This window comes from Copadichromis virginalis, linkage group LG10, assembly GCF_057382275.1.
Source record: "Copadichromis virginalis isolate Kocher_CV1m ecotype Utaka linkage group LG10, C_Virginalis_male_GT1.1, whole genome shotgun sequence".
Lineage (NCBI taxonomy): Eukaryota > Metazoa > Chordata > Actinopteri > Cichliformes > Cichlidae > Copadichromis > Copadichromis virginalis.
This window is the reverse complement of record NC_140627.1, coordinates 6,918,525-6,941,273: the sequence shown is the minus strand read 5'-3', so window position 1 is coordinate 6,941,273 and position 22,749 is coordinate 6,918,525. Positions and strand designations below refer to the sequence as shown.

Here is a 22,749-nt window from a genome sequence, read left to right as displayed (position 1 = left end):
AGTCATGCATGGCTCAGCTGGCTGGAGTGTTTACACACATCTTCAACCTTTCCCTCTCTCTGTCTGTCTGCAGTGCCAACCTGCTTCAAAACGGCCACCATGTACCCAAATCCTCCACCATCTCATCACTGAATGACTGGCGACCGGTAGCCCTGACCCCCATCGTGAGCAAATCTTTTGAGAGGCTGGTCAGGGACTTCATCTGCTCTGCACTACCCAACTCACTGGACTCTCTACAATTTGCAACAGGTTCACTGATGATGCACTGACACTACATATACTGCCCTCTCGCACCTGGAGAAAAGACACACGTATGTGAGACTGCTGTTTGTAGATTACAGCTCAGCATTCAATACCATCATTCCCTCGAAGCTGGACAGAAAACTGCAGGATCTAGGACTGAGCAGCTCTCTCTGCAGCTGGATCCCTAACTTCCTGTCTGACAGACGCCAAGTGGTCAGACTGGGCAGCATCACCTCATCCCCCGTCATAATGAGCACTAGTGCTCCACAGGGGTGTGTACTGAGCCCTCTCCTGTGCTCACTATACACCTACAACTGCACCGCCACAAGCAACTCCAACATCATTGTGAAGTTTGCGGACGACACAACACCGTCCTATCACCAAAAGTGACAAGACGGCTTACAGGGAGGAGGTCAGCGCCCTAACAGACTGGTGCCAAGAGAACCATCCTACCCTCAACATCACAAAGACAAAGGAGTTGATAGTAGACCTCTGGAGATGTAGAAAAGCACACACCCCCATCACCATCAACGACGCTGCTGTTGAGAGAGGGAGCAGCTTCTGTTTCCTTGGTGTACATCTGGCAGAGGATCTCACATGGTCTGTTCACACAAACAAAACAGTAAAGGCGGCGCAGCAGGCCTCTTCTGTCTCAGGAGATGGAAGAGATTCAGCATGAGCCCCCACATCGGCAGGACCTTCTACCACTGTGCCATTGAGAGCATCCTCACTGGATGCAGCACCACCTGGTATGGCAGCAGCCTATAACCACAAAGCTCTCAAGAGAGTGGTGCGGTGTTCTGAATGGATAATTGAAGGTGAGCTTCCCTCCCTTCATGAAGTCTACAAGAAGTGGTGCTTGAGGAAAGTGGGAAGGATCATTACTCCAGTCACCCCAGCCATAAACTGTTTAAACTACTTCCATCAGGCAGAAGGTACTGCAGTATCCGGTCCCAAACCAGCAGACTCAGGAACATCTTTTTCCATCAGGTCAACAGACGGCTGAACACTTCATAAACACCTCACTTTCACTTACCAGACATTTATGCACTCCATATTGTACATATATGCCATTCCTTTTGCACAATAAGTTTCTTGGATTTTGCACACCACTGTTGCTTGTGAAGCTTGCACACAAGAATTTCACTCACATGTGCTGCAGTAATGTGATGTGACAATAAAAGTGATTTGATTTGAGAAGTCCTCATTTTAAAGTCTGGGTTGTAAACAGGACTGGACTGGGACAAAAAAAAAAAAAAAAAAAAAAAAAAAAAAAAAAAAATCAGCCGGGGCATTTTGACTAGAGAACAGCCCACCAGGTATTATAGGAAAAGCCATAAAGCCTTTGAATGAAAACAAATGCTGTTGTGACTGTGATGTACACTGTCTTGTTGGTATATATGTATCAATCTAATAAACTTAAACCTACACCATCCTCCCTATTCTGGTATTTTAAACAGTACTTACCAGAAATATCAAACAACCTAATCAATAATTACATATACAGTGGGGCAAAAAAGTATTTAGTCAGCCACCGATTGTGCAAGTTCCCCCACCTAAAATGATGACAGAGGTCAGTAATTTGCACCAGAGGTACACTTCAACTGTGAGAGACAGAATGTGAAAAAAAAAAAAATCCATGAATCCACATGGTAGGATTTGTAAAGAATTTATTCGTAAATCAGGGTGGAAAATAAGTATTTGGCCAATAACAAAAATACAACTCAATACTTTGTAACATAACCTTTGTTGGCAATAACAGAGGTCAAACGTTTACTATAGGTCTTTACCAGGTTTGCACACACAGTAGCTGGTATTCTGGCCCATTCCTCCATGCAGATCTTCTCGAGAGCAGTGATGTTTTGGGGCTGTCGCCGAGCAACACGGACTTTCAACTCCCGCCACAGATTTTCTATGGGGCTGAGGTCTGGAGACTGGCTAGGCCACTCCAGGACTTTCAAATGCTTCTTACGGAGCCACTCCTTTGTTGCCCGGGCGGTGTGTTTTGGATCATTGTCATGTTGGAAGACCCAGCCTCATTTCATCTTCAAAGTTCTCACTGATGGAAGGAGGTTTTGGCTCACAATACATGGCCCCATTCATTCTGTCCTTAACACGGATCAGTCGTCCTGTCCCCTTGGCAGAAAAACAGCCCCATAGCATGATGTTTCCACCCCCATGCTTCAGAGTAGGTATGGTGTTCTTGGGATGCAACTCAGTATTCTTCTTCCTCCAAACACGACGAGTTGAGTTTATACCAAAAAGTTCTACTTTGGTTTCATCTGACCACATGACATTCTCCCAATCCTCTGCTGTATCATCCATGTGCTCTCTGGCACACTTCAGACGGGCCTGGACATGCACTGGCTTCAGCAGCGGAACACGTCTGACACTGCGGGATTTGATTCCCTGCCGTTGTAGTGTGTTACTGATGGTGACCTTTGTTACTTTGGTCCCAGCTCTCTGTAGGTCATTCACCAGGTCCCCCCGTGTGGTTCTGGGATCTTTGCTCACCGTTCTCATGATCATTTTGACCCCACGGGATGAGATCTTGCGTGGAGCCCCCAGATCGAAGGAGATTATCAGTGGTCTTGTATGTCTTCCATTTTCTGATGATTGCTCCCACAGTTGTTTTTTTCACACCAAGCTGCTTGCCTATTGTAGATTCACTCTTCCCAGTCTGGTGCAGGTCTACAATACTTTTCCTGGTGTCCTTCGAAAGCTCTTTGGTCTTGGCCTTGGCAGAGTTTGGAGCCTGACTGTTTGAGGCTGTGGACAGGTGTCTTTTATACAGATGATGAGTTCAAACAGGTGCCATTCATACAGGTAACGAGTGGGGGACAGAAAAGCTTCTTACAGAAGACGTTACAGGTCTGTGAGAGCCAGAGATTTTCCTTGTTTGAGGTGACCAAATACTTATTTTCCACCCTAATTTACGAATAAATTCTTTACAAATCCTACCATGTGGATTCATGGATTTTTTTTTTCACATTCTGTCTCTCACAGTTGAAGTGTACCTCTGGTGCAAATTACTGACCTCTGTCATCATTTTAAGTGGGGGAACTTGCACAATCGGTGGCTGACTAAATACTTTTTTGCCCCACTGTAACTAACTAGCAGGGTTGCCAACTCCCAGTAAAAAAATAGGGGACCACCCCCCCACCCTCCGCCTCATGATGCTTAATCGACGTAATCGACTTTAATGTATTGCCAGGGTAAAACAAATGCACAGAAACCAGTTATTTTTCTACAGTAATTAAATAGATTCAATATCTTTCTGCAACAGAATTGCAGACTGCACACATGGTACTATAGCTTATTAGGGCATATATTAGACTTAATATTTACTATATACAATAATGAATTTTTATATACATCAGATGACCACTTTGGTTGTAAGATTCGGTTGTATTTATTAAAACCTAGACATTTTAAATGAGAATAAGAAAGAAAAGTATACGGCTGTGGCTCCAGCAAACATCAGCTGATACTAGAAAGTAATATCAAATAAATTATAACAACAGCTTATCAAGCTTAAACGTGTTGCTGTTGTTTAGCGCGACATCCGCTGGTTTCGTCTTTCTGGCGCAAAGTGGGGGATAAACAAACGAGACGGGACTTAGGACAGCAAAGCCGATCAGCTGATCATTGATGAGTTTCATGATTGAAGTAGCAACAGGAGATGGAGGGGGAGAGAATGAGAGAAGAAGAGGCAGCTATGCAGCGTAAAGACACAGAATAACTCCAGCTTTGTGTCTTTTTTAAATTTTTTGCTGAAGTTCGGGACAAATGACGTTCCTTTACACCTAAATACGGAACTTTAAAATAATAACCCCTGACTCTGCTCTGTGTGTGTGTGTGTGTGTGTGTGTGTGTGTGTGTGTGTGTGTTGGAAAGGTTAAAGGTTGAGGGGTTTTCTCTCTCTAATTTGTCCCCTTACTGTAACATCAGTCAGTATTATCTTTGCCACACACACACAACGTATCTACATGTTTTCTCTACATTTCCACAAAACGAAGAATAAAACACCACAGAGCAGTTTCCTCTTATGAATACTACAGAAGCTCAGTGTGACGATATTAACGATATTTTGCGTTGTTTATGAGTAATTTTATCCATATTAATCTTGAGGACTTTGCACAGTCTCTAAACGCTACAATATAACAACGATTCTAATTGGCGAAGACACCCCGTCAATCAAAAACGGTGTCCATTCACGTACGGAATTGCATGACGGGGTGGCTCTTTTCGGTCCGTACAGAATTCTGTAAAACTGTTGATAGTTTCTCGGCTAAAGCTGTTAAAGAAGAATCATGCAGTTGACTAGCCGTGTCAAGTGGTGCTTTTGACAGGTACGTATCTTTAACCCCGCTGGTATATATCAATAGAACATTTTTGAATCAGTTATCACGCGCAAACGCCCAGGAAGCTTATAACAAGTAGGCACTCGGACGATATTGATTGGAACAGCGGTAAGTACGTAGTTATCGGTGTTTTTACGTGCAACCGCAGCTTTTCGGTGACCTTTGACACCCAGGCTGAGCTCAAAGATATAAAGTTAAGTGAAAGATGGTGTTGGCGAGTACAGGCCAGTCTGTGAATGAGCACTTCGGAAACCGGGGGAGGGGAGGGAATAGATGAGATATGAATTTTCTCCCACCTCGAGGAAAACGAAAGTGATTTCTGTTATATTGAGTGACTGAAAAAGTGTGTGTTTTCCCCAGATTGAACCCATAACGGTGTTATTATGGTGGGTTGAAGCAGTTTAATGTGTCGCCTTCGCCGACAGTAGCATTCATCATCTGGTTAAGTCCTGCGTTTCTGTACCACAATAAAGTTCTAGAGAATAACAAGGTCGACATCCGGTTTGTGTTATGAAATAAAAGCTTTCAATTGACGGTAGTGTTTTATATTTTTATAACATAAAATTGCTGTTCGCAAGACAAGGGGAGGATAGTATTTAAATTAATATTTTAGAGAAAGATGGATGTTGTTAAGTCCTAGGGCAAAATGGAAAGTTTTTGTTTATTAATGGGTCACAAGTAAAACTGAAGAAGTTAATAATTCCTATGACAAGAAAGTATTTGGCAATATATACTCTCTCTCTCTGTGTGTGTTAGTGTGTGTATAAATTAAAAGCTAATTAGTGGGGCCTTGTGCTCACTTGTGGGGCTTGTTACTCCCTAATGCGCTGTTAAATGTCATTTACATACATTTTCCCCAATCAAGCTAATGTTGTTGCAGAATTGTTGCAGTGTAAAAAAAAATGACTGAGAACAGTGTATTTTATATTCATACGTCATGTCTGTGGCAGATTCATCTTCATCACTCATACAGCCTTTCCATAATTAATTCAAAGTAATTATTTTATATGAACTATTACAATATTATCCCAGACTTCTGGCAGATTCTTCCAGAAAATTTTTTACAACCCTGGTCCTTGATCTGTGCGCATCCTGTCCAGGGCTTACCCTATGGCAGGTGGGACGCTCTCCAAGCCCCCCCCCCCCCCCCCCCCCTGAATCGGATAAGCAGAAGAGCATGGATCACACGTCGAAGATAATAGAAATAAATACCTGTACCTGGAGTGAAGATTGATATATTTTTGCTGAAATATGTGAAGTTTTATTTTAATGGTAAATAACACCACTTCCTGTTTCTGTTGGTGTTCTTTGAATCGACTTGACCTCGCTTGCTTTCGTACAGCCAGTGCAGAACTGTTATGATGTGTCAATAAGTTAAAAAGGTGGACGGCGCCAGTGATGAGAGCCCCCTTCGGTACTTGAGCAGGATACCGGAGGTATGTTCAGACGTTTAGGGAGTGGTCATGACAGAGAACGTGTGGTTCTATGTTTTTTACGTGAAAAAGCAGTCGCTGTTTTGTCAGCCTCTCAGTCACTCACACCGAAAATTGTTCTAATCGCTGTTTGGACATGATGTCCGCCTGCTGGCTTGTCCTTTTCATGTTTTTCCCTCGTCCACATCTCATTGCTTACCATTGTTAGAAAGCATACAGTGTTGTCACGGTTAGGGTGCTGCCAGATATTTCCTCAGTTCTGTTTCAAATCGCCGTATAAAATAAATGGCAACTGTTTCACGGTGAGGTGGTATGCCCCCGCCGCCTCCTCCTATCCGCATCAAATACATGGCCACAGACCTGCGTTGTATGTAAAGGAACAGTTGAAACAGCACAAATACGTGAAATCCAGTTTGTGTCGGTGTCTTTGGTAACAGCTGCTCGATACCTTTTTACAGTATTGGAAACTATTGCACATTAAAAGCGTACCTCGTCCAGTTAGCACAGCTAGCAAGCTAACTAGCTACTTTTATTCCTAGTAACAGTGTGAGGAAATAGAACTACTGCTGTGCAAAACACTGACCACAGATGCATGTGCCCGGTCAAAAAATTCCCACTTTAATTAACCAGAGAGATTGTTTTCCTTCTTGGTGTGGGAGGCATTTTCGGCGACATTGTCGGGGAGTTTGACAGGAGTGAAATATCCCCACTACTGTACCGTACTTGGGTTTTTTCCTTCTCTAAACCAAAGCAAGATGGACTCGCATTTTGCTTGTCTGTCTTGTCAAGGCTTACGTCGACATTTTGCACGCAGATTTTAAAACAAATGTGTGCTTAGTGGTAGAAGCGTGTTAAATGGACGAACGGGTCGTTTATTCACGCAGCTCGCATATTTTGTGGCGTTACTGTTCACGAGGCTCGACACAGTACATCGGTACCCTCAACACAGATAGTCCGATCGGGCATCTGCCGATTTACCTGAGACCACTGCGTAGCAAAATAGTCACTGCAACTGTGCCTCCTTAATTCGGGGCAGTTAGATGAAATGAACCCGGTGGTCAAAGGGTTTTGGCCTACATGTCTTGTTCTGGCTACAAGGGCGAATTCATTGAAATGAGACAATGCCTCTCGATATTTTCACGCCGGTGGGGTCTCGTGCTATGCAATGTTTACTCACTAATGCGCTGTTAAAGTTGTTTTGCATACATTTTTTGCACTCAATCAAGCTCATGGTGTTGCGGAATCATTGCAGAGATGGAAGTGTAAAAGATCACTGAGCGGTGTCTTGTGTTTTATAGGTCATCGTCATTGCATGACAAAGGCTGTGACAGATTCATCTTCATCACTCATACAGCATTTCTATAATTTTCTTCAGTAAGTATTCCTGTTTTCCACACAACATTCATAAAAGCAACTGCTGTCATCTAGTCTAACTGTGGTTCACAGTCATTATATCATTCATTCATTGAATGGTTATTAAATTTGTCCTATGTTTGATACACATCCAGAAGTGCAAACATGTGGAAAAATTAAACATCAGCAAGTGAAAATAAACAGAAAGGATACATTTACAATGTTCAGTAATTTGCCTGGTTTGTGTGTAAAACATTAAAATGTAGTAAGAGAACTACAGCTGAACACAGGGGTGCCATTTTATTAAAACGATGATTTCGCTTGGTAGCTCTTCATAATAGTCTACAACTAAGAGTGCACTTCCCCTTGAATGAAATAGAACTTCCGAATTGGAATTTGTACCAGAGATTATGATGTCATTATATTTATTTACAAATACCAGCAGTGCACTAGAATAAGAAGGTGACATTGAAATTGTTACATGAAAAAAATAATTAGACTGTCATTTTTAATTTTTTAAGAGAAATTGGTCCCAAGGAGGTACAGTACATATAAAAAGTGTACACATTCCTGTTTAAATGTAACCTATAACCTGCTCAGTTGAATTGAAAAACAAATCTGTTTAAATGTTTTTTTAAATGTTTAAAAATGGTTACATAACTTTGCACACCCTTAAACTGATACGTTGTATTCACATCAATCAGTCTTATTGGTAAGAGTCTATCAGCATGGCAAATCTCGAGTTGGCAATATTTGCCCACTCTTCCTTGCAAATATGCTCCAAATCTTTGGGATTGTGAGGTCATCTCTTATGTCTTTAGGTTGCCCCACATACTCTGGGTACTGGTGGACCATTTCAAAACTTTACTTTTTTCTGGTGAAATCATTGTTTTGTTGTTTTTGCATTCGTGGGATCCTTGAGTTTTGTTGTCTTTAAAGTTGAAAGTCTTCTTCATTGTCATCTTCCTAGCAGACATCAAAAACTTTGGATCCAAAAGCGACTGGTGTTTGTAACTGTACATAATTGACTAAAGCTGCATTTCCAACTGAAGAAAAGCAACCCCAAACCATGACCCTGCCACCATGTGTATGGTGGTCTTTTGGTTATGGATAGTATTGTCAGAGCTAAGCGTACAACCAGTTCAACCATGGTCTTATCATACTATTACACATTTTACTATATGCTTTTGGGAAACTTTGAGTGTTTTTTTGCAAATTGTAGCCTGGCTTAGATGTTTTGTTTTGGTTGTTTGTTTGTTTTTGTTTTTGTTTTTTTAGAAAAGGCTACCATCTTGCAAACCTACCCCATAGTCCAGACATATGGAGAATACAGGAAATTTCTGTCACATGTAGTACACAACTAGCACTTCCCAGTACTGTAGCTGCAACTCCTTCAGTGTTGTTGTAGTTCTTTTAGCAGCCTCTATGATGAGTTTTCGTCTTGTTGTTTCATCAGTTTTGGGGACGCCCAGTTCTTTGCAATATTACTGTTTTTCCATATTTTTTCCACTTTTAACTTTGACTGTCTTCACTGTGTTCCATGATACAGTGGGGCAAAAAAGTATTTAGTCAGCCACCGATTGTGCAAGTTCCCCCACCTAAAATGATGACAGAGGTCAGTAATTTGCACCAGAGGTACACTTCAACTGTGAGAGACAGAATGTGGAAAAAAACAAATCCATGAATCCACATGGTAGGATTTGTAAAGAATTTATTCGTAAATCAGGGTGGAAAATAAGTATTTGGCCAATAACAAAAATACAACTCAATACTTTGTAACATAACCTTTGTTGGCAATAACAGAGGTCAAACGTTTACTATAAGTCTTTACCAGGTTTGCACACACAGTAGCTGGTATTCTGGCCCATTCCTCCATGCAGATCTTCTCGAGAGCAGTGATGTTTTGGGGCTGTCGCCGAGCAACACGGACTTTCAACTCCCGCCACAGATTTTCTATGGGGTTGAGGTCTGGAGACTGGCTAGGCCACTCCAGGACTTTCAAATGCTTCTTACGGAGCCACTCCTTTGTTGCCCGGGCGGTGTGTTTTGGATCATTGTCATGTTGGAAGACCCAGCCTCATTTCATCTTCAAAGTTCTCACTGATGGAAGGAGGTTTTGGCTCACAATACATGGCCCCATTCATTCTGTCCTTAACACGGATCAGTCGTCCTGTCCCCTTGGCAGAAAAACAGCCCCATAGCATGATGTTTCCACCCCCATGCTTCAGAGTAGGTATGGTGTTCTTGGGATGCAACTCAGTATTCTTCTTCCTCCAAACACGACGAGTTGAGTTTATACCAAAAAGTTCTACTTTGGTTTCATCTGACCACATGACATTCTCCCAATCCTCTGCTGTATCATCCATGTGCTCTCTGGCAAACTTCAGACGGGCCTGGACATGCACTGGCTTCAGCAGCGGAACACGTCTGGCACTGCGGGATTTGATTCCCTGCCGTTGTAGTGTGTTACTGATGGTGACCTTTGTTACTTTGGTCCCAGCTCTCTGCAGGTCATTCACCAGGTCCCCCCGTGTGGTTCTGGGATCTTTGCTCACCGTTCTCATGATCATTTTGACCCCACAGGATGAGATCTTGCGTGGAGCCCCAGATCGAGTGAGATTATCAGTGGTCTTGTATGTCTTCCATTTTCTGATGATTGCTCCCACAGTTGATTTTTTTCACACCAAGCTGCTTGCCTATTGTAGATTCACTCTTCCCAGTCTGGTGCAGGTCTACAATACTTTTCCTGGTGTCCTTCGAAAGCTCTTTGGTCTTGGCCATGGCGGAGTTTGGAGCCTGACTATTTGAGGCTGTGGACAGGTGTCTTTTATACAGATGATGAGTTCAAACAGGTGCCATTCATACAGGTAACGAGTGGGGGACAGAAAAGCTTCTTACAGAAGACGTTACAGGTCTGTGAGAGTCAGAGATTTTCCTTGTTTGAGGTGACCAAATACTTATTTTCCACCCTAATTTACGAATAAATTCTTTACAAATCCTACCATGTGAATTCATGGATTTATTTTTTTTCACATTCTGTCTCTCACAGTTGAAGTGTACCTCTGGTGCAAATTACTGACTTCTGTCATCATTTTAAGTGGGGGAACTTGCACAATTGGTGGCTGAGTAAATACTTTTTTGCCCCACTGTATATGCAATGTTGTGGATTTTCTTTTGGCATTTTAGCCTTTTTTGGATAGAGACGGTGTAGAAAGACAGGAAAGCAGGGAAGACATGCAACAAAGGGGTGCAGGTTGGTCTCAGGCCACTACTTTCTGGCCAGGTGCCACCTGGATGTCTGCTCACCCACTGAGCTAAACTGGCACCATGAACATTTTTCTGTAGGGCTGTGCAATATGACCAAAATCTCATATCCCGATGTAAGAATTCTATCGTCCTGATAACGATATAAATCACAAAAATGTAACATTTTCTGTAAATTCTGTGAATCTCGGGCAGCTCGACTTGCGGGAAGTGCTTCCAGCTGCGCGTCATGTAGCTGGAGTCGAGTGTTTTAACAGATGCATGAAACTATACATTTTTAGACATAAGTTGTAACGGCCGCCATTTTCTTTGTGAGTATTTATTACACGGCGTGCTGCGGGGAAAAGCCTGTTCTACCGTTTGAGTCTAAGGTTTATTTTTTAGCACCTGGCGGCTCTTTTTTTTGCTTCTCATCCGTGAATAATCTGCTCTTTCACGTGATTCAGTTTATTTTGAAAAGTCTCAACAGGATCTTGAGCTTTATTGTGAAAAGTTTATGTGGAATATAAACAAGCGGACACGCGATGGTGTTACCGTCGTTGTTGCTAACCAAAACGCATAAAAACAGGCGCTTGTCGTCCCTAGTGTGGTTATATTAAATATAAGAGAAAGAGAGAACTTTAAGAAATTAATATAGCCACTACAGTGACCATCAAAACGATGACAAAATATTGCCGTAAACAGTTTATTTTGCGACACCATGAAACAAACGATAGTGTAAAATGAAACGATAGACGTTTTTATATTGTCATCCAATATATATCGTTATATCGAACAGCCCTATTTTTCTGTATCGTTCACATTACTGATACCTTCAAGGTCTCTTTGATGCTTTGTGAATTCCCCGTGAACCATGGCCTTTTCCTGTATCAAACAACTGAGTAAATGTCAGAAAAAAATCTTACTAGAACAGCTGAACTTTATTTGTGGTGAATCAGGCTGTCTTTACTTGATGGCATGTGTTTACGCAAGAAGACTGATTGCTGTGGTTAAATCAAAAGGTGCTTCAACAAAGTGTTGTTTTAAGGATACGCACACTTTTGCAACCAGCTCATTGTATGTTTTTCATTTTATATTTTTTCCCTAAAAGATGTGTTTGTTTTTTCCAGTTGAAATGTACAGGTTATAGGTCATATTAAATATGGGAAAAGTTTTAAAATTATTTATTAGGGTCTCTATTATTATATCACGTGGTACTGCACCAAAACTAGAAGGTTTACAAATGAAAATACATTTGTAAAATCCATTCTTTTTCATTTCTCTTGTTCCTTATAGTTTAGGTGGGTGTCTTGTAGATAAACTACACTCAACAAAAATATAAACGCAACACCTTTGTTACTGCTCCCATTCCCCATGGGATGGACGTAGAGACCTAAAATTCATTCCAGATACACAATATAACCATCCCTCCCAAACAGTGGTCACAAATCAGTCCAAATGTGTGGTAGTGGGCACATCTGCTATATTGAGATAATCCATCCCACCTCACAGGTGTGCCACATCAGGATGCTGATCTGACATCATGAGTAGTGCACAGGTGTACCTCAGACTGCCCACAACAAAAGGCCACCCTGGAATGTGTAGTTTTTTGCGCTATTGGGGGTCTGGGGACCCAGAACCAGTCAGTATCTGGTGTGACCACCATTTGCCTCATGCAGTGCAACACATCGTCGCATGGAGTCTATCAGATTGTCAATTGTGGCCTGTGGAATGTTGGTCCACTCCACTTCAATGGCTGTGCGAGGTTGTTGGATATTCGTGGGAACTGGTACATGCTGTCGTATACGCCGGTCAAGCACATCCCGAACATGCTCAATGGGTGACATGTCCGGTGAGTATGCTGGCCATGCAAGAACTGGGACATTCTCAGCTGCCATCTGCCCTGAACAATGTGAACCATGATTCATCCGTGAAGCGCACACCTCTCCAACGTGCCAGACGCCATCGAATATGAGCATTTGCCCACACAAGTCTGTTACGGCGACGAGCTGGAGTCAGGTCAAGACCCCGATGAGGACGACGGGCATGCAGTTGAGCGTCCCTGAGACGGTTTCTGACAGTTTGTGCAGAAATTGTTTGGTTGTGCAAACCAATTGTTCCAGCAGCTGTCTGGGTGGCTGGTCTCAGACGATCTTGGAGGTGAACCTGCTGGATGTGGAGGTCCTGGGCTGGTGTGGTTACACGAGGTCTGCGGTTGTGAGGCCGGTTGGATGTGCTGCCATATTCTCTGAAACGCCTGTGGAGACGGCTTATGGTTGAGAAATGAACATTCAATGCACGGGCGACAGATCTGGTTGACATTCCTGCTGTCAGCATGCCAATTGCACGCTCCCTCATTGCTTGTGGCATCTGTGGCATTTTGCTGTGAGACAAAACTGCACATTCCAGGGTGGCCTTTTGTTGTGGGCAGTCTGAGGTACACCTGTGCACTACTCATGATGTCAGATCAGCATCCTGATGTGGCACACCTGTGAGGTGGGATGGATTATCTCAATATAGCAGATGTGCCCACTACCACACATTTGGACTGATTTGTGACCGCTGTTTGGGAGGGATGGTTATATTGTATATCTGGAATGAATTTTAGGTCTCTACGTCCATCCCATGGGGAATGGGAGCAGTAACAAAGGTGTTGCGTTTATATTTTTGTTGAGTGTATATGTGCTTTTTCTTTCCTCATTTTTCTTAAATTTTACTACTTTTTATCTGGTTCAACAGACCATTTACACTAAATGAAAAAACGTCTATCCTGCCACTGCCCATGCTACGACTGTTTGATTCTTCTTTAGGCAGTAGACCCCAGTATAAACAGTCCACTCCAGGAACCTAAATATGTGAACATTAAATAAATATTACAGCTGTCCAGAACATCAGCCATACAGCGAACCCTTAATTTTAATTGAACAACAAGAAAAAGAAATGTGCTGTGGGGTCTCTATTATGACCTTATGAAGACCCAGATTCATAATACGGAAATCTTTAATAATATATGTAACGTGCTGGACATATCACAGTGCTAAACTCACTATCAGTCCCCTTTATCATTGGACTCTCAGTGTTCAGCCGTCATTCCTGCTCTTGGCATCTAAATACTTGGATAACAGTAAAGGTTTGATTTTTACAGTATTTCTTAGATGAAAGAAACAAGACTAGATGAGCTCAGACATGTGTGACTCATCTCACTGATACAAATATATAGTTTTATTATTACTTTTATTACTTGCAAGAAAGGTAATGTGTTTGTCAGGAAGCTTAGCGCTTACCATTATCATTCATAAAAATTAATTTACAGAAGAAGACAACATTATGGGATAGTGGATCAGCCTCAAGTACTGGAGAGACTGATGGAAAAACAGGAGCAGCAAAGGTTAGGCCTGAACCCCCCTTAGTTAGGTCATTGACAAGACTGGTTACGGGTACCAACTATGGAATGGAGCAATTATCAGGCACCTTCTTTACATGGATGACATCAAGCTGTATGCCGAGAGTGAATGAAACATCGATACACTGATCCAAACCACCAGGATCTACAGCAACGACACTGACATTGGAATACCATTCGAAATGGAGAAGTTTAGTTGGATGGTAACAAAGAGAGGAAAAGTAGTCAGAACTGAGGGGGTTGCAGAAAGGGAAGATTATAGAAATTCAAGTCAGCTACAAGTACCTTGTAGTCCCACAGGCAAATGGACGTTATGGAGAGGCTGCTAGCCACAACCACTAAATAGACTGAAAGACAACACAGAGGCAGTAATAGTGGCAGCACAGGAACAGCTTCTAAGAACAAGATACATACAGTGGGGCAAAAAAGTATTTAGTCAGCCACCGATTGTGCAAGTTCCCCCACTTAAAATGATGACAGAGGTCAGTAATTTGCACCAGAGGTACACTTCAACTGTGAGAGACAGAATGTGAAAAAGAAATCCATGAATTCACATGGTAGGATTTGTAAAGAATTTATTCGTAAATTAGGGTGGAAAATAAGTATTTGGTCACCTCAAACAAGGAAAATCTCTGGCTCTCACAGACCTGTAACATCTTCTGTAAGAAGCTTTTCTGTCCCCCACTCGTTACCTGTATGAATGGCACCTGTTTGAACTCATCATCTGTATAAAAGACACCTGTCCACAGCCTCAAACAGTCAGACTCCAAACTCCGCCATGGCCAAGTCCAAAGAGCTTTCGAAGGACACCAGGAAAAGCATTGTAGACCTGCACCAGACTGGGAAGAGTGAATCTACAATAGGCAAGCAGCTTGGTGTGAAAAAATCAGCTGTGGGAACAATCATCAGAAAATGGAAGACATACAAGACCACTGATAATCTCCCTCGATCTGGGGCTCCACGCAAGATCTCATCCCGTGGGGTCAAAATGATCATGAGAACGGTGAGCAAAGATCCCAGAACCACACGGGGGGACCTGGTGAATGACCTGCAGAGAGCTGGGACCAAAGTAACAAAGGTCACCATCAGTAACACACTACAACGGCAGGGAATCAAATCCCGCAGTGCCAGACGTGTTCCGCTGCTGAAGCCAGTGCATGTCCAGGCCCGTCTGAAGTTTGCCAGAGAGCACATGGATGATACAGCAGAGGATTGGGAGAATGTCATGTGGTCAGATGAAACCAAAGTAGAACTTTTTGGTATAAACTCAACTCGTCGTGTTTGGAGGAAGAAGAATACTGAGTTGCATCCCAAGAACACCATACCTACTCTGAAGCATGGGGGTGGAAACATCATGCTATGGGGCTGTTTTTCTGCCAAGGGGACAGGACGACTGATCCGTGTTAAGGACAGAATGAATGGGGCCATGTATCGTGAGATTTTGAGCCAAAACCTCCTTCCATCAGTGAGAACTTTGAAGATGAAACGAGGCTGGGTCTTCCAACATGACAATGATCCAAAACACACCGCCCGGGCAACAAAGGAGTGGCTCCGTAAGAAGCATTTGAAAGTCCTGGAGTGGCCTAGCCAGTCTCCAGACCTCAACCCCATAGAAAATCTGTGGCGGGAGTTGAAAGTCCATGTTGCTCAGCGACAGCCCCAAAACATCACTGCTCTCGAGAAGATCTGCATGGAGGAATGGGCCAGAATACCAGCTACAGTGTGTGCAAACCTGGTAAAGACCTATAGTAAACGTTTGACCTCTGTTATTGCCAACAAAGGTTATGTTACAAAGTATTGAGTTGTATTTTTGTTATTGGCCAAATACTTATTTTCCACCCTGATTTACGAATAAATTCTTTACAAATCCTACCATGTGGATTCATGGATTTTTTTTTCACATTCTGTCTCTCACAGTTGAAGTGTACCTCTGGTGCAAATTACTGACCTCTGTGATCATTTTAAGTGGGAGAACTTGCACAATCGGTGGCTGACTAAATACTTTTTTGCCCCACTGTAGATGTTGCTACACCAGACCTCAGATAGTAGGGTTCAAGATGCTAGCAGAGAGGGCATACATGGAATGCCATAACCAATTAGGTGGCATAGTATACAGAATCATCTGTGCCAGTTAGCTAAGGAACACAAGAAGCTTCAAAAAGCCAATGGCTAAAAGAGGAGTTAAGAGATGTGTAGGATGAAGGCAACAGCGGGGACTAGTGGTAATTTGAGCGCTTGGGACAGGGACACCTTAAACTGGGCGAGTAGCTCCAGTTTATGGTAAATGGACTGGTTCTTATGTAGCGCTTTTCTACTCTGTCCGAGCACTCAAAGCGCTTTATACAGCTAATTCATTCACCCAATCACGCCCATTCACACAAGCACTTCTAAGCTTAAGTGCTAAGTATCTTACATTGATACACATTCACACTCCGATGGATGCATCGGAGAGCAACATGGGGTTAGTATCTTGCCCAAGGATATTTGGCATGCAGACTGGAGCAGCCTGGGATCGAACCACTGACTTCCAGAGTTGGAAGAAGGATTCCAAAATAGCAGTTCTCTTCTCCTTGCAATGTGTCTAGCGCAACAGTGAGTGGCTTCAACACAATACAATACTCCTTTAGGAACAGATACTCCCGATCAGTGAAGCATTTGATTCCAAACTGAGTACAGACAGTATTTAAGTCAGCAAGGGGAATGTCAGTGATCCTGGACAGGGCGTCATGAAATGAATTCCATTGTGTTGAAACGGGAACTATGAGTTTTTTCTTGAAAAAATTATCTACTAACTCTGAAGCAACAAAAGAATGGTTTGCTTTTGTCCACATTGCAGAACACTTTGAAGTTGCACTTCTGTAGATGAATTTTGCCTCATTTGCTTGAAGCCATTTCTCAACATCATGAAAAATTAACTTCAGTGTGTGTGATGCACACCTTAAGTGTGGAGGGAGAGAAAACTGTCCTTCAGATTCTGTGGAGAGGGACTGCTCAACATCAGTAAATGTCACCTCTTCATCTTCTTCGGATTCTTCATCAGAGTCTGATTTTTGGAGCATTCTAAAAGCTTTGATAAAATTGGACCCGTTGTCGGTCACGGTGGCTGTCACTTTAGAGTTCAGTCCATAAGCCGAATGTACTTGCTCGATTTCATTGCCGATTACATCATATGTATGTCTACCTCTAACTCTTTTACATGCTAGCGCTGCATGTCCTCGTACAAAAGTAAAAGGATCAATCCAATATGCCGTCATTCCGAGAAAACTTTTGTTATGACTGGTCCAAATGTCAGCAGTCGTGGAAATATATTCCAAACTCTCGAATGTCCCTTTAAGCTCCATTTCCACGTCAGCATAACACTTATCTAAGTAAGTAGAAAACGTTCACGTCGTGTCAGGTGCTTCAGTAGATTACTCGTGCTATTGACAGCGGCCGATAGTTTTTTCTCCCCAGGACATAGCTTACATATTACTTTAATGTTCTTGTCTGCTTGTTTCAGAAAAGTGAAGTGATGGGAATATTTCCATTTCATAAAGCAGCCACTCGCTTCAGCCAAGTCCGACATCTTCCACTTCAGGATACAACTATGCAGTGAACTGGCGTGAAATGACGTGCACCTGCACTACATCAATGTTATAGCGGCAGAGTTTACTTTTACCTTTAGATGATAAAATAATGAAATTAAATAATGATATTCAGCGAGTTCAATTATTTTACAATTTAACACAAGTACATTGTAAGTAACTGTAATTAAAAAACGAACAATAATCAGTTACTCTGCTTTTTCAGTGGAAAAGTAATTTAATTACAGTACCAAACACTGGCTGAGGCACATACACATAGGTTGACAAAATTCTGCATAGTCATTACTACAGACCTCCAAACTTCATATGACCTTCAGCTCAAGAACAGTGAATAGAGATCTTCATGAAATGGTTTTCTATGGCTTAGCAGCTTAACATCCCCAAGCACAGTGCAAAGCATTGGATGCAGCAGTGTATAGCATAGCCAAAAAACAAAGAAATAAGAAAGGGGGCAAATACTATTTCTTGGCACTGCATGCCCAGGGACACCAGCTTTAAGTAAACCTTTGTCCTACTTGTTCACAGTATCTTATTACTATAACACTCCAGTAAAATCTATTTTGTCAGCAAGTATCACAGATTCCATGCTTGATGCTTTCACTGTGTGTTTTGTACAAACTTATAGTGCCCATTCTGATGTGTTTTTTCTTTTCTTTTGCTTTAGGTGCAGTAGTACGATGAAGGGTGGAGGAAGGAGCAAGGAGCCACCTGTTGCAGGGGAGGTCACTGGCAAACGCCCCAAGCGCAAATGCCTACAGTGGCACCCACTTCTCTCCAAAAAGGCTCTTGATTTCTCTGAGGAGGAGGAGGAAGAAGATGAAGAGGAGCTGGTGAAGGTTAGTGGGTTTCCACTACAGGTTGTTCCTGTAATAACTTCTGCCCAACTGAATAACTAATATTTCAGATTATTACAAATAAATCAGACAGAAACTATGGTGCAACATTGAATCAAAGGAATTTATTAAATTTTTATTAGCAGGCAGGGCTGTTCAACCAGACACAGCATTCACAGTGTGAAGTCACAACAGAGGAAGTGGAGGAGGACACAAACGAACAGCGGGCACGCCGGCCAATGAATGCCTTTCTGCTCTTTTGCAAACGCCACCGCTCCCTGGTGCGGCAAGAACACCCTCGCTTGGACAATCGCGGGGCCACCAAAATCCTGGCTGACTGGTGGGCTGTCCTGGAACCCAAAGAGAAACAGAAATACACTGACATGGCCAAGGAGGTGAGGCTACTTTATGACTCTGAAGTTCATGATATTTCCATGTTTTGTTCAGCAGGGTCAAAGTGGTGCACTTCTGAATGAATTCTAAAACTTCAATGCAATTTCCTCTGATTTAAAAGTACAATAATGAAAACTAATTTCTGAATTTTAAGACTCATTCCTGTGGTACTCTATCCTAGGCCAGTAGTACTTAAAGAAGTGCTTGTAAAAAATAAAGGTGTTTTTTTTTTTTTACCCATCCTTTTTGCTTGTCATTTTATAATGTGAAATAGAAATACTTTGTTAAAGTATAAAAATGAAATGATCAATTAAATAAAAATTAAATTGCTTATAGGGTTTGCTTATAACCAAATTCATTCTGTATGTTCTTCCAGTACAAGGATGCCTTTATGAAGGCAAACCCAGGCTACAAGTGGTGTCCCACCACCAGCAAACCAGTTAAGAGCACTTCCTGTCAGCCAGTCAGCAATCCCCGCAAAAAAGTTTGGTCCTTTTCTTGCAACTCATCCAAGGACTCCACTGCCAAAAAAGTGCCCAAAACGGAAAGTATGCCACAGTTGAACTTTGCCATGGCAGGTGTGTATTATTAAACATTATTTATTATAGTGTAGCATAATAAAATATTGGCCTGTTTTGTAAATTAACGCTATTCCTCACTAGATCCTACAAAGATGGGGGGCCTGAGCATGTTGCTGCTAGCTGGGGAACATGCCCTCACAAACCGAGAGGTAGGTCACTTGATAAGCCACAGATACTGTTAGGTCCATAACTTGTTGGACAGCGACATACTTTTTGCAGTTTTGCCTCTGTCCACCACCACAGTGGATTTTAAATCAAACAATCAATGTAAGTGCTTTTCAATTCAAGAAATTGTTCGAGTGTTTGGCCTTAACTCTTCAGAAAACAGACAGTTTATAATTAGTCCCCCATTTTCAGAGACTTGAAATTACTTGGGCAAACTAGCATAATTTTAAATATAAGGATTGTTTTTAATCCTTTGTAGTCAACGAAGCCCAGAATCCATGGATATCACCAAATGCTGTATTTCAACCCTTGAGATGCCCTTCCAGGCCTTTACTACAGTCGTCTACATTTCCTGCTTGCTTGTGGTTCTTTCTGCCTTCAGCACGTGGAAAAACATGTTCTAATCTAATTACTTGACTGACTTGGAGATTGAAAAATATTCAATTTTTTTCCTTAAGAAACCCTTGGGTTACTTTTGTAGTATGCTTTGGGTCATTATTCATTTGCCTTGTAAAGCACTGTCCAATCCGTTTTTGGAAGACAGCAGAGAGTTGCCCTAAGGAATTCATCCTGCTTCATCTTTCAGCAATCACATAATCAAGAAGTACTAGTGACGTGATTTTACAGCAGGGGTGGGGAGCTCCAGGCCTCAAGGACCGGTGTCCTGTAGGTTTTAGATGTCACCCTGGATCAACATGCCTGAATCAAACGATTAGTTCATTACCAGGCCTCTGGAGAACTTCAAGACATGTTGAGGAGGTAATTTAGCCATTTAAATCAACTGTGTTGGATCAAGGACACGTCTAAAACCTGCAGGACACCGGCCCTTACGGCCTGGAGTCCCCCCACCCATGTTTTACAGCCATACATGCACGTACCATAACTATTGCCACCACCATATTTGACAAATGATTTGGTATGTTGTGGTTTGGATCATGAGCTGGTTCTCTTTCTCTGTAGCCTTCCTGTTCTTGGCAATAACCAGTGGTTTGCCCCACTGTATTTATAATCATCACGGCGTCTCTTGGTTGTAGATTTTGACAATGATCACTCATTAAATGTTCTTGATTTGGCTAGATGTTATGAAGCTTTTTGGGGTTTTTTTTGTTTTGCTTTTGTTTCTGTTTTTTTTTTTTAACCAAGGAAAGAATTCTGCAATCATCCACTTTGTTTTCCGTAGTCTTTCAGACCTTGTTGTGTTGCTGACAGTGCATTCATTCTTTTTAAGTATGTACCAGATTGTTGATTTTGGATACTCCTTAAGCTTTTTCACTCTCTTTTTCACTGTCTATTTTGCTTCTTCAAGCTAGTGATGGCCTCCTTCACTTGCACTGACATATATTTGCGGTTCATATTTAAAAGTAGGGTAAAAAGCTCTAGAATATAAATTTAGCAGCCTAAATGAGCTTCAAATATTATATCTGCTTCATTTGTCATAAAATAACAAGGGAACAGCCCTCACTTGGCTATGAAACTGCTTGCCAGACAGTTGTCCAATTATTTCCAAGCTTCTGAGAATGTGGGCCTATTAAAAAATGACTAGAATTCGTAAACGGTTAATGCAAACTTTTTTAAAAGTTTAAAACTGAATTAGAACTGGAAATCTGCACTTCATCACATTTTCATTGTTTGGTTTAAATTTCACTGTGTGGTGTACAGCAAAACAACAAATAATGTCTTTCTCCAACAAATTATTGCCTTAATGCTGTGCTCCATTTACCAAAAGTCAAATGTCATAGCTGGCAGTGATGTCACTTCCAAGTTAAATGCGTTCCATTAGGAAAAGCAATAAAAGAGGATATCTTTGCTTTAAGCAAGGCAGAGACATTCATTTATCATTAGCAATAAAGCCCAAAGCCAGCCCAAAAACACTGCTTCAGCATTTTCATGGATAGGGTTGTCACAAATACACAACAGTAGTCATACAGATTTAAAAACGTTTCAGTTTTACGACTGATAATGTGAAGTGAGTGATGATGGGGGTTTTTCTTCCTTTCTTCCTTTTCTTTAAGTCAAATTTGAATTGAGGGGGCTTTGCACTCCGAAATGGAAGCTGAGATTTCTGACTTCCCACTTGAAATGTGAAGCAGTATAATTTTAGGTGCACTGTGATAATGCACAAGTTCTCCAGTAGAGGGCCTTCAATACTAATATTTTTTTCATTACCCCAAAGCCATAAAAGGCTGATGAGGTGTTGTTGTCACCCAGCATTGACACCTGGGATGTTGATACAAGTCGAGTACGAGGAATGGTATGATTTTCAAATTGTTACCATGTACCATGTATATCCGATTGAAAATCATACCATTCCTTGTTGTATTGACAACCTAGGTGTCCATGCTGCGTGTGTGTGTGTATATTTGAAAGCACCTGACCCAGTCAGTGAAGGAAACCATTTACTGAATTGAATTTAAATATCTAGTTAATATTATTTGCTTTGCTGATTTATATTATTAATAGAAAAGGAAGTCAACAAATAGTAATGTACATACTAATATAGATTAAGTTGCATGTGGCGAATAAACTTTGTACTTGAACTTGAACTAAGTTGCATAGCAGTTTATACATTAGTCAAAAAATAAAACTTACTTTACCAACTCGGGTACTGGCATATTAGTGTTGCTCACATATAATTGCATCATTGATTAGTTTTAAATTTATCTGATTAAAACGACAACTGTCTCGGGTTTGAGTTTTCGAAAAGTCATTTAATGCTGATGTGTTATTTAGTTTTATGTGTTTTTTACCCTCTTTATTTGATGCACAGATGTTTTCTGGGACAATACCAAACAGAGTGCCTGACATTTCTGAAAACAGGGTCCAGTCAGCCCTTTCACCAGTGGCTGAGGTAGGCTGAAATTTTAGTTCATGAAAGAGGTACCTATCATCATAACTAAGTCATTAGATGTGGGAGGAGTTACTCCAAAACACAAGAAAGTGCTCTGCATGGCCTAGAACTCAAAACCAGCCAGCAATACCACTGATTAATCACACAACTGAAAAATTTTAGGTCATCATTTTTCCAGAGATTACGATAATGTGAAAAAAATGAAAACATGTAGCACTTTTATTTTGCAGTGCTTCTTGTGTCATGGCAAGGAGTCCTGACAGTGTTGCCACATGTCAATTCATCAAACGCATTTGGCTTTTTGAG

The 22,749-nt window shown here is 41.7% G+C and overlaps 1 protein-coding gene across 4 annotated transcripts in view; it reads left to right on the top strand.

Annotated features, from left to right (window-relative positions):
* The first annotated feature begins 5,908 nt into the window (after nucleotides 1-5,908).
* Nucleotides 5,909-22,749, top strand: part of bbx (BBX high mobility group box domain containing) — a 47,156-nt gene continuing 30,315 nt past the window's right edge. For 2 of the 4 annotated variants that reach the window (XM_085469593.1, XM_085469590.1), the window contains exons 1-7: nucleotides 5,909-6,043; nucleotides 7,339-7,414; nucleotides 18,288-18,459; nucleotides 18,600-18,851; nucleotides 19,226-19,427; nucleotides 19,512-19,579; nucleotides 22,363-22,443. In XM_085469593.1, coding sequence (XP_085325719.1) covers nucleotides 7,353-7,414; nucleotides 18,288-18,459; nucleotides 18,600-18,851; nucleotides 19,226-19,427; nucleotides 19,512-19,579; nucleotides 22,363-22,443 — 837 coding nt within the window. In that variant the 5' untranslated portion in view covers nucleotides 5,909-6,043; nucleotides 7,339-7,352. The remainder of the gene's footprint in view (nucleotides 6,044-7,338; nucleotides 7,415-18,287; nucleotides 18,460-18,599; nucleotides 18,852-19,225; nucleotides 19,428-19,511; nucleotides 19,580-22,362; nucleotides 22,444-22,749) is intronic. The other 2 variants (XM_085469591.1, XM_085469592.1) reach the window with 2 other exon arrangements.